Source organism: Filicampus tigris, chromosome 4 (genome assembly GCF_054856515.1).
Source record: "Filicampus tigris isolate MCC_2025a chromosome 4, RoL_Ftig_1.0, whole genome shotgun sequence".
Taxonomy (NCBI): domain Eukaryota; kingdom Metazoa; phylum Chordata; class Actinopteri; order Syngnathiformes; family Syngnathidae; genus Filicampus; species Filicampus tigris.
Genome location: NC_141220.1, coordinates 28,778,836 through 28,796,020, shown reverse-complemented (window position 1 = coordinate 28,796,020; position 17,185 = coordinate 28,778,836). Strand labels below are relative to the sequence as shown.

At 44.5% G+C, this 17,185-nt stretch overlaps 1 protein-coding gene across 2 annotated transcripts; it reads left to right on the top strand.

The window, feature by feature from the left end:
- Nucleotides 1-340: 340 nt before the first annotated feature.
- Nucleotides 341-12,911, top strand: LOC147149327 (ladderlectin-like). Of its 2 annotated transcripts, XM_086028578.1 has the most exons (8): nucleotides 341-479; nucleotides 10,283-10,384; nucleotides 10,489-10,542; nucleotides 10,641-10,668; nucleotides 10,743-10,828; nucleotides 11,632-11,763; nucleotides 12,467-12,572; nucleotides 12,653-12,911. In XM_086028578.1, exons 3-8 carry the CDS (start codon nucleotides 10,489-10,491, stop codon nucleotides 12,727-12,729), a joined length of 483 nt encoding a protein of 160 aa, XP_085884704.1. In that variant the 5' UTR covers nucleotides 341-479; nucleotides 10,283-10,384; the 3' UTR covers nucleotides 12,730-12,911. The 2 variants fall into 2 exon arrangements, with proteins under 2 accessions (XP_085884704.1, XP_085884705.1); XM_086028579.1 differs by lacking the exon at nucleotides 341-479 and having other exon boundaries at nucleotides 10,181-10,384.
- The last annotated feature ends 4,274 nt before the right edge of the window (nucleotides 12,912-17,185 follow it).

Below are 17,185 nucleotides of genomic sequence, written 5' to 3'. Positions count from 1 at the left end.
CAAAACCCCTCAAGCCTCCCCCCCCCCTCATTATCCCGTGCAGATGTTGGTCGGCGGGCAGCTAGGGAGCGCGTCTCGTGTGTCGCCCATCTAATTGACACGAAAACTCGGGCCGGGAAGCGCTAAGCCCGTCTGAGCTCTCGGGTTCCCGGCCGGCGTGAGGCGTTCACGGACCTCACGTTGGGCGACGCACAAGGAGGAAGACGATCCCGGCCGGGACTTAAATGGAGGATGTGACGCTAATGACTTTTAAGAAGAACTAATCCGGCCATCTGGACCCGCCCATTGTTTGACATTGATGTTGTTGTCTCTTCGGGGACGGATCATGGGAAGGGTCTTCCTCGTTTGTTTTGCTTTCATTTGCTGCTGGATCCTTTGCAGATGGACGATGATGACCGGTCATCTGATCGCTGTTGGGCGGTCAGCGACAGCGCGGCCTTCTCTTCTCAACATTAACGCTGGGCTTAAATTCAAATAAGGTATGCCAGTGAAAATTTCAATCAGAATTAGGGAGAGGCGAGTACCGATATTCATGTAAAGTTTGAGAACCGCTGATTCAACCAATCAGATTTTAAAACCCTCCTTAAACGGCCGGTGAGCTCGCAGATGACATCAGCACTTTTTCCGTCCAGCGGTTGGCTGGTCAGAGCAAAACTTGTGTTGCATACATTTTGCAGGGCAACTGATTTAATTTTAGTTCCCCTATTTTTCGTAGTTGTATTTGATAATGATTTTAAAAAATCTCATTACATAATTGGTTGGGTAATTTAGCGGACATAATCAAATTCAATTAGCAAGGTGACATACTCGGAACTCAAGATTTGTTGTTACATACTTGCTTGATTGAATGAATCAGAAGCAATAAAATCAGAACAAAGAATGGATCAAGAAGGAAAATTCAAATGCAGTCATTGACATTTTGTCATTCAGTGATCTCAATCCATTGCAATTGATAAAAGGAGAATTTGGGGCCTTTGAATTTTGGCTCACTTGCTGCTCAGAGACGCACCTGAACAGCCACAAGTTCACTGGGTACAGGTCAATGAATGTATCATTAATGGAAATATGCTTGAACCCCCTCCCATAAGATAAAGATAAAGGAATTTAAACATTTTATCCTCCTCTCCCCCAAAATGGGACGATTTTTGCAGATTTCTTTCTCTGTTGTAAAATTAAGGATCGCAAAACAGTCAGATGTTCTGGTGGCAATATATTTATTGTTGTAAGTCTGACGTGACCCAAAAATAAGCGATTGGATGTATTATATTTATTTCAAATGAATTGTCCAATTAATCGGTTCAGCCAATTTGACTCTGCCAAAATATCGGAATCACCAACGGCTTCAAAAAAATCCACATTGGTCAGGCATCCACAAATCCTTTTTAATATTGTTTTCCCCCGTTCGCACGCTTTAAAGCCCACTTGAAGTTGTGAAAAAGCACGCTGCGTTTCCATTTGTTGGAGTGACTTGTGAGTGAGGAGCTAATCCGGGATTCCCCAACCCCCCGCCCCCACCTCGCCATCATTGCGAGCCTGGCGTGATGAATGACTCTATGCCACTATTTTGAGGCGGGTGCCACAATGTGACCTTTGGCGGGGTATTTCTCGTCCAAACTTTTATTGCACCCGAGAGCTGGTTGGGAGGCTCTGGAACATTCCGGATTCTTCCTCTCGTTGCGGAGCCGTGATGGATGAACGCTTCCTCGGCCTCCCTTTGGAGCTCGTTCATTCTTGATCGCTGCCGCCAAACAAAAATACTCAAAGAGCTATTTCGGCCGTCTACCGCGGAACACGAAAACAAGCAAACGGGCGCCACGAAATGGAGAATAACACTGCACACTGTATATTGTGTTTTGTTTAGTTTTGTTTTACCTGTATGTACTCAAAATACAGTGAGTTGCATTTATTAAATCAATGAACTGCTACAAGCAACACAAAACTGTATTTCTGCATGTAACCAAAGTATTGTGAACCCTGAAAAAAAAGTCATGTCCATATTCATGAAATGAAAGAAAGTCGAACTTAAAGTGGAAGTCAACGCAAACATTTTTTTTTCCAAGAATATGTTCTATATAAGGCCATCTCCGGGGCGGCCATTTTGTCTTCTGCTGACTGAAAATGACATCACAACTGCTCGGGTAACGACCAATCACAGGGGACCTGTTTTCTGAATCTGAGCCGTGACTGGTCGTTGTGAGCAGTCGTGATGTCATTTTCAGTCAACAGAAGACAAAATGGCCGCCCCCGGAAATGGCTAAAAACGAGTGCATTTTACTGCTTAATTTGTATTCCACAAACGCAAAATCAATCAGAATGCTGTGCTTCAACTAGTGATCCTACTGGAAACATGTTCTTGAAATAAAATATGTTTGGGTTGACTTTCCTTCTTTAAAATGATCATGATGATGATCATTTTTGGATGGTAAAAAGTTTTCAAAGCACCAACCTACATCATATCCAAGTGACGGCTCTGTTCTGTAGTTGGAATGCAGAATTCCGCAGAAAGCGGCGCCAAGCGTCATCTACGATAGCTTTAAATTCAAGTGTGTTTAAAGGGTGTGGGAGGCGCCCAATTTTTCCTGTACTCCAAAAGGCAAATAATGAAAAGCGCGCAGAGCTGCGTTATGATCGGTCTCGTAAACCTTTGGTGCTCAGGCGGCCATTTTGTCTTCTTTTTTTTTCTTCCGCTTGCGACACATTTGCTCACGCAGCTGAACTTGAGCGCACAATTTCTCGTTTCTTCCAGCAGTGGACAGCTGCAGTGTCAGTTTCACACAAGCCAGGCTCCCCTTCGGGGGGATTATGCGCTACACGGTGTGTGCGTGCGTGCCTCCAGGGACATGCTAACTCAGGACTAAAGGCGCAGGAAGACATGGACTACAACAATCCGACAGATATCTTGGTACTTTGTGACCGTAACAGTTTGACTTGTGAAAATGTGAGAAATGTGATTTTACGTGACTTTTTTTGCAATATGACATGCTCGTGGTAAATCTCCAAAGAACAAATAGGCAAGCAAACAAGGCATATGCAAATAAAAGAATGTGAAATCAACAAAGTTCAACAAACAAGACAAAGTGACAAGCTACAACTGGAACAGACTCACAGATGGGAGCGTGACAGGCACAGCAGATCGGCCACTCGGGGCAGTAAAATGCAGACGTCAATTAAGTAAACTGCAGAGAATTTAGTGGAGGTTTTTTTTTTTTCAGAGGATAAAGAATAGAGCTCACGTTTTTACTCTCAAATTGAAGCATAAAGTTGGCCGAATGGCATTTGTACCTTAAAAGACTCGCAAGTCTTTGAAATAAAATGAGAAATCATTCAAAACCATAATGTCAATAAACAAAATGAAAATAGACAACACAGCAGATCAAATATGTATATAGAAACTGATTACGGTACATTCAGCGGCCATTTTGTGAGGTAGAATTTGCCTCCACAAAGGTTGGGTTTTGTTCAATTGGTCACATTTTCAATCATGTCACGTCGTTGTTGTTGTTGTCGCACGTCACGCAAAATGTGGAAATACATGCGAGTCCAACGCTAATTGTCTCTAATTGTTTGTGCAGGTTGAAAGCAGTCAGATCAGGGTTGCACTTGGTGCTCAAATATTTCCCTCGGTGGCGGTTATTGCTAACAAATAGCTAATGTAGCAAAGCGATACTGCGCCGATTCTATTGAAGCGACCTGACTTGAATTGTGATTGTTGTCCTTCGACTGACAAGCGCGTCCAAGTTTGGCTCGGATCGACCGTCGCTCGGGCGGGACGCCGCCTCAGCCACGTGACATCAGAGCGGGCGGCAGCTGGCTAGCATGTAGCCACGGCTGAGGCGGGCGAGGCTAGGCTTTACCCCCTAAACACAAGCCCCCCCCACCCCCACCCTCCAGATGCCCGCTGTTGACAGAGTGGTCCTTAGTGCTCCGTTTGTCAGCGACATGAGCCGCCCACCGCTTCTCCTCGCGGCCGGAGCGTGCCATGCGACAGCTGCCGGGTCTCCGTCGCTAACAACGAACACCCCCCACGCCCCCCCGACACATAGCATGCCCCCACATCCACACCACAGCAGGCCATGCGGGCCAAATTTCTCCAACTATTGTTCATTGTTATTGTTACATTGAGTTATCTTGAAATGATGGCAATCTTTATGAAGCCTACTTGAAAGTATTCATTGAGCTTGCTAAGACAGGCTACTGAGCCTGGCAGCACCATTTTTGTTTGAATTAAAAAAAAACAAAAAAAAAACCCACAGATGTCTATTGTCTAAGACAGGCGCGGGCAACTGGGGTCCTCGGGGGCCATTGGCCTGCACATGTTTTTCATGTCGCTCTCCTCCATCACAACTGATTCAAATGATCAGGATGCTTATCAGGCTTCTAAAGAGCTTGCTGATGAGCCGAGCATTTGAATCAGGTGTGTTGGAGGAGGACGGCATCGAAAACAGGCAGCATAGTGACCCTCAAGGGCTGGAGTTGCCCACCCCTGGTCTAACGCTACGTTCACACCAAACGCGGATGAGACCTTCCACTTCCCGTTTGACCGCCGGAAATTTGAAACCTGAATGCTGCAGCCGCTCATTCGTGCACGGCGGGGAGGGGAGGGGAGGGGCATCGCTTGGTAGTAGAGGCGGGCGGAATGGCAAAAAAGTTCATTTGTTTTGTACGCGACAAATGGGGCAGATGGGCGGATTTTTGGTGCTTGGCCCCGCGTCCCACCGCTCCAAACGCATCATTCGCGCCAGCCGGCACTATATTGACTCCAATTGAAACGCGCCGCCAGAAACGCTCCCACCGCAGTTGGTGTGAACGTAGCATAAGGCAAACAAAATTCAAATGTGAAAAGCTGCTTAATTGACTTAATTAAAGAGGGAAGTCAACCCGAATTTTTGTGGGGACAATATTATGTTTTCTGTCGCCCCACCCGTATAAACGCAGCATTCTGATTAATATTTCGTTTGTGCAATATGAGTGAAGCAGAAAATATTAATCAGAATGCCGTGTTGGAGGCACACAGAACATATTCTTGTCAAGACAATTTTGAGCTTGACTTCCCCTTTAAAGGCATTCAAACAAAGTGTTGAAGTTTGAGCTATTCAACATTCTGACGCCAATAATATCCCTTCGACTCCAAATATGTGTTATTGGCCTCCTCAACTACTAAGAATCGGTATCGCATTGGTCATCTGCAAAGAATACGTCCTACGACTGCTAATCCACTGGAAAGAATGTCAAAGAAAGAGTCACAGTTGCCTGTGATGGTGAGTCACTTTGAGTCATGCCTGGGTTATAAATAAAGTTTTGTAAAAACGGAAAGCACTCCAACACGGAGCAAAGTCATGATGAACACGACACGAGCAAGGAGGAATCTGAGGCCACGACCTGCACACTCTTTGCTCTTTTTACTCTTCAGGGGAATCGCTACGAATGGAAGCTACAGCCCGATTACGATTGAACCTTCCCCTCATATTTTGGCAATAATAAGATTGGTTGCAATAGTCACTTTTTCGGGACTGTTTCGGGCAATGGCCTAAATGACGCCACTTCCAAGCTGGCGCTGGCCACGTTTGAGGTCTGCAGCACGTGAGGGGGAGGGGCCGGAGAGATACAGCGGTGGGGACGCTGTGACGTCACGTCAACAATCCTCAACGCCACCCTAAATATTCAACCTTTGTTACAAATATCCAGAGATAGTTTTCCTGTGTTACTGTGCTTTACTTTTCACATTCATTGGCTTCTTTTTTTGTTGAAACTATTTTTTTCAGAGGGATTGAACAATTGGATTTCCTGATATCCCATAATTTTTATTTCTGTTTAAATTTGGGAATTGAATATGTGCTATTTTGAAATTGTTTCCTGTTTGACTCAATAAAGTTAAAAACAAAACAACAACAAAAAACATCACCCAAAAGAGCGAGTTTTTCCTTTTCCCACCAGGTTGGGTTGGGGTTTCGTTAAAAGGGTGTGCACACTTGTGCAACCATCTATGGGCACTTCTGGGAAGTACAAAAATAGCTAGTCCTATCCTTTGTTCTCTATAAATTATTACCAATCATGTTAATTCCCTTCTAGGTTATAATGTAGTGTTGTTTCCCAAATAAAAACAAAGCAAAAAACAACGTTCAAATAATTTTATGTATGAAGTGTGACTTGTAGACCCATTAGACCTATTAAAAAAAAAAAAAAAAAAAAAAAAAAAGATTGACCACGGAAAATACAAAGACGTGCTCCTGTATCCACGTATACACATTGTCCTGGAATCATTTCGAGGTGGCACGATGGCATCTTGGCCCTTTGGGCCAAAGTCAAGTTCGACGCGGACTTTGTGGTCCTCTAGCGCCTCCCTGAGGGCAGCACTCGAAATAAGACAAACATTTGAACATTTGGGCTCCGTGACGAGCAACATGAAAATCAAGAAGCGGACGAGAAGCCGATGCTGGCCACCCCTGGTAGAATCGGCTGCATCCTTCGTTAAACAGATCATTCAATTTCACGCCTGAAATCAAAGTATTAGTACATATGAGATCATCAGAATGTGGTACATTCGTGAAAAAAACTGAAAGAATAATGTTTTGTGGCTCTTGAAAGATGAGTCAAAATGCTCTAAAATGGCTGCCAGTGAATGACTTATAATTACGTCCATAACTTTGCATTGCCACATGTCATAACTGCATATAGTGCACAACATGTATCTATTGTATCTTTTTGTCTTGTATTAAAAAATGCAATCCAATGCTTTTGGAAGCATATTTAAACATGCTTCGCGTGTTTCATATTGCTGTTGTCGGGCGGAATCCTCGTACCTCCCAAATCCTCCTTTGACAGGAGACCCCAAAAGCAGATGGTTTGTACAACTGTTCACATTGAGTCGTCAAAGACAGGAGGCCATTTTCAGCACCTTAAATTGGTCAATCATTTGTAAAAAAAACCCCAAACAAAACAAAACAAAAAAAACCACACCAATACCTCATACCTGGATGTCACACATACTTTGCGTCATACAAAACATGTTACCTGGCACCAGTCCAAGGACAGAAGGTCCAACACGCCCAACTAATTTCACATCATTTGTGTGTGTGTGTGTGTGTGTGTGTGTGTTTGCTAGGAAGCTCTTTAAGATGTCTTTTTAGTAGTCTTTTTGTTCTCAATGCTCACTGAATTGCAAAGCCTGGCTGGAAAGACGACTTGCTTACGTCGTGAGCAGGGACTTTGAGTTGACAACCAAAAAGGATCATGAAATCTCACAAAGCCCAAGCGTGGGACAATATTAGAAGAGTTTGTTATTTTGGTTTTGCTTTTTAGTTTAAAATACAAAAATACCCCGCACGACAGTAGAATGCAGGGTGTTTTTCTTGCTGTTGTGTGATACCAGCTAGCTAGCGCTAAGCTAAGCACTCACCTCTGGCCGTAGGCTGCCGTGACGGCGTGAGAGGCCGGCGGCGAAGTAACAAAGACAAAGGCGTTGATGCACTGGAAAGCTGGACTTCGCTGACAGTTAAAGTTATAGCTCATCAAGTCTTCCATTACACATGGAAACAATTGCCAGTGTGTGTCACTCCCACATGCGTACGGTATGTCACACATTGTTGCTGTCCTGTGAAAAACAATTCTGTCCATTTTTTTTCCAATTTTCTTATTATTACTCAAATGGTGTTTCCGCATTACAGGCATCGCATTGTTTTTTTTTTTTTTTTACCAAAATTGGACACGTGTTTTTTACAGGACAGCGGCGACATACCGAGACGTGAATGTGGCCATTCGACTTTACGCTGCGACAGTAATAGCCGCTGCGGCAAAGCAAGACGACTTGAATTGGGTCGCGCATTTGAACGTACACGGCGATTCAAAGTGCTTTGCATAAAACGTTCAACACTTTACAGAAAGAGAAAATATGAGGACGTTGCGAAACTCATCGTAGAATCATGGCAAAATAATTCAAACCGAGTAACAACCAAAAACGGGGGACCCAAAAGCAGGAGGCAAAAAGTAAGCTCAATATAAAGTATTTCATTTAAAGAGAACAAAAAGGCAAACGAGGCACTGGGATAATGTCAAAACAACCAGGACCTAAACAAATACTAGGACTAGGACTTTGACAAATGACAACCCACAACGAAGCAGCAAGGACAGAAAGACAGCGGGGACCTAAATACAGACAAGTTGACGATACAACGAGGAACACCTGGACAAGACACAGAGGGTAGGAGGGAGCCGGTTGGCTAACGCCAGGGACCGGGATGACCAGCACAGGTGGACTCAATAACTCAACGAGAGACAGACAAAAGGAACACATGGAAAAACAAGAAACTCAAGTCAAAAAGCAAACTCCAAAGACAGACTATATGACTGACACATGCAACTCGAAGACAGTACAAACGTGATGCCAAATAAATGTGGCTCATCCTTCATGTTGAGTAATACTGATTCAACTTACATTTACATTTGCATGGATGTAAAAGCAAAGTTAGGTCCTTGTTCTTCTTGTTATGACGTCAATCCTTTTCATTTGTGAGTTTGGGAGACCCGCATGAGCTCATCAATCAACGATCAAGCTATCCAAGTGAACAATGTGACATTCGCTTTAATGCACAGGTGTCAAACTCAAGGCCCCTGGGCCACATCCGGCCCACCACATCCTGTTTTATGTGGCCTGTGAGAGCGAATCACGTGTCGACTTCTGTCTTTACTTTTAACAGCACTGAGATATGAGATATTGCATGATTTTTTTGTCACCTATCCCCCCCCCCCCCTTAAAATAAATTGGAAAAAATTGTTGGAGAACAATTTAGCGGCTTCTGATTTCAAACGCGGTTATCCATCCATTTGCGGTGCATCTGTGATAACATACGGCCATCGTACATTTCTATGAGTTCGCAGTCATAGCGGCCGTCCGACGGCAACCGGAACTATGATGTGGCCTGCGACAAAAATGAGTTTGTCACCCCTGCGCGTGATGTGTTCCAAATCTTTTTGAGAGACAGACAAACACGACAAGCAACAATTGTCAGCAGCTCAGGACATATGTGACAGAATGGAAAACAGACAAACGCGGGCCTGAGAAGCAGGTGTGGCATGTTTTGCAAAGCTGACAGAGACAATTGCTAGGTTGCGAAAGTGTAAAAAAAAAAATGTCAAAAGACACTATAGACTCATTGACAACTTCATACAATTAAAGAAGCCGCTCCCCCGTAGTCCCGGAAGATGTACGGTAGAAGTGGTCATGTTTATATGCAGCTAACAAGCCTTTCAAAACTGGAATATTGGCAATATTTTCGTAAGGCAAAACCACGCAAACACTCGCAGGAACACAGGAATGCTCATGGTTTCTGGTTTCTAAAAAAAACAAAAAAAAAAAACAAGATCCCCGGGTTGGTCCTGCTTATTCAGATTTTGGTTCAAATTCAAGTTCAAGACAATACAATGATGCAGGTGTTCCTGAAAGCATAGCACTGAACACCAATTGGCTAACAGTGTCTTGCTTGGACATAAAATATATATGACAACCACAACGCTGAATTTGTAGGGAACGCAAGAAAAGCATCCAATCTAGGCAGTTTATGTAATCATATGGTACCATATGATGTATCTGTACGGTATTTATGTATATGCTGCAGCTGCGTACGCTCTCAGTTAGATATTAGCTAGTTATGCGCATTTGTGTGTTGAACTTGTTGGCTCAATGTTGCTCAATATTTGACATACTAAACCGATTCTGACTTTCGGGTCATAAGCTGCCTCGCGTCACTTCTATGGTTTGGCGTCGGCCGAATGAGCCAGCCGAGGACCACGGCAGCTCAAGTGGGGGCGAGCTTCCGTGATATTGCGATGCGGCTCCGGCGGCAGGAGCCCGGGGCTGGCTGCGCGCCGTTTGCGCACACACACACACACACACACATTTTTTTTTTTTTTTAATCGGTCATACTTCGCTCGTAGCTCTTCAACTTAGCACCGACATTCTAAAATCCGAACGGTTCCGAGAGAACCGGAACGATGGACCCGGCTCCAGCCGATTGCCGGTGTCTCGGTGCCCAACCCTAGTTATAAATGAATATAGACACATATAGACATTTGAAACGGGCTGGATAGCGGCACTTGGGTGCCCCTGCGGTACGGCAGACATATTCAAGAAGTAACATCAGATCTTCCTTCCGTATACGAAGGGAGGCAAAAACGACGAAAGAAGAGCAGCGAGGGGGCAGGCTTTTGGATCGGGAGTGGCAGTAAACCTGCTGCATTGTCAACATACTTGGCGTTTATGTTCTCATATATTTTCATCCGCCCGTAGATTTCATGAAACTGACATGATCGACAACATTCCAAGACTGTCGAATCGTTGTTATAAAAGGAGAGGTCGCCATCGTCAGCATCAAGCATCACGACTGCAAAGGTAACTTGACGGAGGTCGTACTTTTCAAGCTCCATTCCCGCGTTGAGAGGTGAAGGCCTCTCAGATATTGAAACGAGTCAAGTCTTTTTGCTTTCACTGCGCAGATGACGTTTGCCCCTCGCTCGCTGTTCCTCCTTTGCGGGGTCGTGACCGTAGCCGTAAGTCCCCAACTCGGCCGCAGGCTTCCACAAACGTAGATTCATCTTCTGCGCTCTGATTTGAACAATCTTCTTCTTCTTCTTCTTCTTCTTCACAGTGGTCTAAGGTTGTCGTTCATGAAAAAGGTCGGCAGCTCACTTGTACTTGGTCAAAGGAACAATTTCATTTGACGGCAGAAGGAATTGCTTTTGTGTTGCAGACAACGGCTGCCCTAAAGGCTGGACGCGCTTGGACTGCAATTGTTACATCCTCCAAGAAGAGGCGAGGTCCTTCGCGGATGCCGAGGTGGGCGAGACCTCCACTGTCTACTGATCACTTGAGGCCTGTCATCATCTGTTTTTTTTGGCGTTGAAATGACATTTGCTTTAGTTTCCTGCGATGTCTTCCTTGCGGGCCTTTTTCACGCTTTGTGCGCTGCAATCGGCTCCCTCCAAGCACTCGTGTCTTGTCCAGGTGTTCCTTGTTGTCTCGGGAGTTATCTTGTACGAAGTTGCCCGCTTTCTTTCGGTCCCTGTCGGTTGGCTGTGTTGGTTGCTTCTGCTGCGGTGGTTGTGGTGCACACTTGTCATGTTACTTTGCAATGGCAATCTTTGTATTTGTTTTGCACTTGAGGACACTCCAAAAAGTTTTTGTCGAATTGACTCAATTTTATTTGGTCAAGTGGTGACACAAAATACAATCATCTGGATCCAGATCCATTTTTTAAGTCGATATATGGCCTAGTTTTGAAGTAGATATATGGCCTACTTAAAAAATGGAGGCGATCATACATTGGTGATCGTTGGTGATCTACTTTTTGAAGTAGATATATGGCCTACTTAAAAAATGGATCTGGATCCAGGTGATTTGATTTTGTGCCACCACTTGACCGAATAAAATTGAGTCAATTCAACACCATTTTTTCAGTACATTTTTGATTCTTGAATGTGCTTTGCTTGCTTTCTATTTGTTCTTTGGAGAATGGATTCTTTTCGCCGCTCTTTGCTCCCACGCTTCTCCGCATTTGGCTCGTAACTCCGCCGCGCAAATCCCGACACGTAACGGCTCCGACGGCAACGTGTCTTGCAACGTTTTCTTTTTCCCAACAGAGCGTCTGCAACATTCTGGGTGGGAATCTGGTGTCCATCCACAATGCCCTGGAAAATTTTTTCGTTCACGAACTGGTTCTAGCCGGTAGGGACCCAGACGATGCCTGGATCGGACTTCACGATGCAATTAATGTGAGTCGTCAAAGTTCTCATCGAAACATGACGTGTTTTTTTTTTATAATGCCACATGGAAAAGGAATTTGTCCTTGTCACTAACAGAAAAGGTAGGCATGCTGGAGCTTCTTCTTCTTCTTCTCTGCGGTCATCTTCTTCTTCTTCTGCCTTTTAGCGGTTGGCAAACAACATTTGGTTCATTAGTGCCACCTTCTGAAATGGAGCGTGGAGGCGTGCAAAATAACATTTGACAACCTCCTAAGCCCACTCATTCCGTGAATAAAAATGTAAAACTCAACTCACAAGAACTTCTCTGTAAAACTCTCTCTGTATTCAAAGCGACTTTATGACCTCTTCGCTTATTAATTGGTTTTTGCTTTCAGCCTGGACTAACTCATGATTCTCTCTTTGGTGCACGCCGTCACCTACTCTACATATACAGTCAATGCAGTCTACTCAAGTAAACCTGCTGTCATAACAAAGACGCGCGAGACAGGCGGGCCGCGTTTCCGTCACTCGTCAGCAAAATGGCCGTCCGTCGATGACGGATTGACGGAGCGGTCCGTCGCTCTGACGGAATGTCCCACTCTGCGAATGGCCAATGAGAGGATAACTCTGAAACCAGTTGAAATGGAAGACGGGCGTTGGTGATGTCGGAGCGCAAAAAAACCAAATCTACAAATCTAAATCCCCAGCCGTATCCAATTTGCTGTTTTTTTAGCAAGACGATGACTTCGTTTGGACCGATGGCACCCTGGAAGATTTCCAAGCTTTTACTGGATCGGAGCCCGATGGCACTGGTGACTGCATCCAGATTAATGAAAGCGGTGAGTGGATGGATAACTGTCATTCAAGTTGGATGAGGATAGTTGGCCGGCTGTGGTCTTTCAACGCGCATTTCTTGCAGACGGATGTTGGGCGGACGTGGCCTGCACGGACGACCTCCCGTATGTTTGCATCCGTGCGTTGCCGCACTTCTGGTGAGCTCCAGCGCCCGAACCTGACCGGCCGCTTCTGCAATCGACCATGAGACGAGATCTAGTTTAAAGGGTGTCTTTCATTTTCTGCCTCTGGGTTGTTGGCGTTTTGTTTTGTTTTGTTTTGTTTTGTTTTTGTCTGGTCCTTCCTCAATGCTCAATTCTTATGCTGCAGCATCAAAGAGCAACTGATCGATCAATAAAGGAAGGAATCTCTCTCTGCATTCAAACGGGGATGTTTTGTGTCTTATTGCATCCGGCGTCCTGCTGAGTGGCTCGCGTAATACTTGGGACACGTCTGAAATTTGTGTCTTTCAGAGTCAAATCAAGTCAATGGGCCATATGCACGGCAACTCGGGAAGGATAAATAGCGAATGTACCAAAGCCCCCCACCTTCGCATTTGGCATCACTGAAAAGCCATCAACGTCCTCTGTGGAACACAAAACTAGTTCATTCCGTTTTATGCAGTGGGTGGAAGATATTCTGTTTTTCAAATGCCCTTGACCCATGAAGGACTAAAGCGCCTGTCTCAACAGCTCCCCAAAACCGTCGGTCGCCTTTGGAATTACCCCTGAAAACCTGAAGATTTCCCAGAAATTCTACACTTACAAAATGATTCATATCTCAGCCCCTGTAGCAGACGGAAACATAATTCCCCAAAAATTAAAGAGCTTAGATGTGTGGCTTTCACACAGGCAGAATTTATGATTATTTACTGTTTCGATCCATGATGTCAAAATAATGTGTCAGTGCAAGAGATGCACCATTTTAATTAAAAAAAACAAAACAACGAGTGTTAATTACCGTCCTCTATCCTGTTACAAAGGCGTCAATATCGTCATTGTCTCCAAACCATATCATGTCACGGTCGACTGGTTCCACTGGTCGTGCACGTCGTCTATATAACGCTGCCGTTACTTATTTCAGAGCTCCGGGCGATCGACGGCGTCTGCCGTTAGCCTACCTGCGGCTCGAAAAAATTCCACGACATCCTCGTGGTCTCGCGCCACCCTCACGTGTATATTCAGATGCATTCAATTGGCTAAGAGACGGAGAATTGGATTAAAAAAAGACGCTGACGTGTCCGCTCTCCCGGCTTTAAAGGTAGAAAGACGCAACAGCGCTCCCGGCTCTAGAGCTAGAAACGCGGTTATGCGCTCCCATCCTTAATGGGTTAACAGAGGACAATTTTAAACTACTGGTAGTCAGGTGGAACACCGAAACATTTTCGCAGCAAAACTCCAAGTGACAAGCGGATTTTTTCAAAACAAAACTCCATGTTCCGTGGCTTGCCATTTCCGGTTAATCCGACTTCCTGTAAAAGAAATGAAAGCCGAAAGGCTTAAGTTCTTTCAATCAAAATCTTTACTGTGGTCAAAACACATGAAGGCAACATCCAAAAGTGAATGCATGAAAGACAGAAGACCTAAAAGAAGACGGTGGCCTGCAGTTGTAAACACACACCAGCCCCCAAAGTCTGCATCCAACCGAGCGCCGAACTTCTGCGAGAGTACCCTTCCGTCATACATCATCTGTCATTTTTCCGGGGTGGGGGGGGAATAGTACCCATCTATAGGTTGGTCCGCCTCTACTTGCAAACGGACTGAACTTTCACTCCCCAGTGTCTTCCTGTTCCTCTTGAGAAATGCAAGCCCTGGGAACACTGATATTTGCAATTATACACAATAGCCTTGTCATTATTTTAGCCTTGTTTGTCTTTGATGTTACAGCAGACAGGCGAGCGAGTAAACTTTGAAGCGCGTTGGCTGCCGTCTTTGCTATTGCTACGCGTTAGCCTGCAAGCTAGCACGCTGCTGGAAATGCTGCTTGCAGAGTCCATTTGAGTGTACAAGTGAGTGATTTTTCAAACTTTTGATTCTCAAATGTCTTTCCCACTTTGTGCCCCAAAGCGAAGCTTCATAATTTGCAACATCCTAATTCTATGTTTGGATGTCTGAAAACTAACGCAAATGCATCGTAGTGCCCTCGTCAGAGTTCATTTTTATCATTCAAAATGGACAAACTCATGACGTCGTTGCAATGCAGCAGCTGGATCTTTTACATATCTTTGCCATGATTGCAATTGTAATAAAGAAACGAGTGTAATAGCCTCATTGCCTTTACTACGAATGCCTAAAAATGTCAGCATGTCTAAGCATGGGAGACATTTACAAATAGAAAATTAAGATGGCAGAAAGAACATTCTTGTCACTAGTGATGGCACGAGCAACACTGGTGCATCAGCACTGTGCCCAGATCTCAAGATGTGTTGTTTTTGGTAGGCGTTTTAGATTTAGTCTTTGTCAAGTCTTGGTCTTTTGGACGAAAATGCTCATTAGTTTTCATCACATTTAGTCAGTCCTATTAGTGATAGTTTGAGTTTAGTTTTAGTCGACGAAAACTCAAAAAGGTTTAAGTCTAGTTTTGGTCGCCGAAAACTCCCCCAAAAAGTTTTAATCTAGTTTTCGTAAATTTAGTCGACGGAAATTCAAAAAGGTTTTCGATCATTTTAGTTAAAAATAGGCATACAATGTTTCATACATACATTCCTTACATCAAGGCATACATTTTTTAACTGATTCGTCAAAAAATGTAAGTACTTTGGCGGCTAACCGCATTGCTAAGACTAAAAAGTCATTCAATATTGGTGAAATAAAAAAAAAAAACTGTGCATGGACTCGCGTTTATTATTGTACACACACACACCCGCACACACTCCACCTCGGACCAACACGACACGACACGACACGAGAGCGACAACAGCGACGACACACTACAACGACAATGACCCGACAATTACAGAACGAAAAATGAGCAACTCAAATACAAGCACACTGACGAGACAACGAGAAACACCTGGACAGGACAAGACACAAGGTAGGAGGGAGCTGATTGGTTAGCACGAGGGAGTGGAAGGCACACAGGTGGACACAATAATCATGACGAGACACAGAACACTGAGCAAAACATGAAACCAAAAAAAACCAAAAATCAAAATAGACAAAACATGACAGTTCTTAAATCAGATATAATTTTCATTCATAAAGTCCGAAAACCAAGATACAAAGTAAGTGAAAAAAATGGTTATGGAAAGAGCAAGAAGAGAGTAGAAACAGACTGACGAGACAATTTGGTACGAGGCGTGACTTATTTCAAATCGGGTTTCATCTGCCATTCTGCTAAACAGGTCTGCTCACTCTTCTTCTTTAATTACAAAAACTCATCTGTGAATATAATTGGCCTTCGGACTCTTTCCCAGTTTGGCAACCGAACAATTGTCTCTGTCGAGCTTTTGAAACACATTGAACCTGCCATCGATGACGCTACATCTGGAAGGTCTTACACTGGTCACGTCAATCAGCAGACCTTAACCCAAGTGAGCATGCATTTGAAAGCACCTTTAACCCATTAAGGCGGGGAGTGCATAACAGTCTTTCTACCCTTAAAGTCTGGAGAGCATATACGTCATTTTCTTTTTTTTTCTATCCAATTTTGTTCTCTTAACCAATGAAATGCATCAGAATATACACGGGACGGTGTCGTGAGCCCGCAGAGGATGTTTGGAGTCCTAATGGCGGACGCTATTGATCGCGGGAGCTTTGAGCTTTGTGTTGAATTTCTGGGAAAACTTCAGGTTTTCAAGGGTAATTCCAAAGACGACCTTAGGTTTTGGGGAGCTGTTGAGCCAGGCGCTTTAGGCTTTAATGGGTTAAGGAAAAAGTCAACCCAAACATTTTTTGACCAAAGACCAATCACGGCTCAGCTTCAGAAAACAGATGAGCCCTGATTGGTCGTTACCTGAGCAAATGTGACGTCATTTTCAGTCGACAGAAGTGACAAAATGGCCGCCCCCGGAGATGGCTAAAAACGTGTGGATTAACTCTTATTCCACAAACGCAATATTCATCAGACTGCCTTGTTTCAACTCGTGGGCCTGCATAGAACATATTCTCGGTGGCCTGCGCACCACCACAAAGGATCCGTCAAAGGCGACAATCGCCTTTGATCAGACTGAGGAAAGCAATCGTTTGACCTGCATGGCCGTTGCGGCCCGCGCAAAGTCAACATTCGAGTCATGGCTCGTTGTTTCCCGCCATTAATGATTCACACTCGTAATCATTTTTGCATTTGATTTATTGGACTGTCCAATAAGTGACTTCCATTTCTAAATTGTGGATGCATGTAATATTAATTCAAACAAGTGACACCATGTTGGTTGCCTGACAATGAGGGCATGAAAGTATATGCGTGCGCAGGTGTGTGTGTGTGTGTGTGTGTGTGAGTGCGTCTGCCTGATTGTGTGTGTGAAAAAAATTAACAGTCATTGCATACACAGGTGCATGCGTGCGTGCATGCATGCGTGTAATCCTCTTAGATGAAAGGGAGCGCCTGTCCAATCAGGCGCCGCCGTCCCGTCTCGTCCTGCCTGCCCCTCGCCGCTTCCCCGCCATAGAGGGCTTTT

Bases quoted from the DNA above. Each gene is read 5' to 3' on its own strand.
- LOC147149327 (XM_086028578.1), top strand. From the start codon at position 10,489: ATGACGTTTGCCCCTCGCTCGCTGTTCCTCCTTTGCGGGGTCGTGACC. The intron at 10,543-10,640 runs GTAAGTCCCCAA...TCTTCTTCACAG, and splicing joins GCGGGGTCGTGACCGTAGCC to TGGTCTAAGGTTGTCGTTCA. The intron at 12,573-12,652 runs GTGAGTGGATGG...CATTTCTTGCAG, and splicing joins CATCCAGATTAATGAAAGCG to ACGGATGTTGGGCGGACGTG.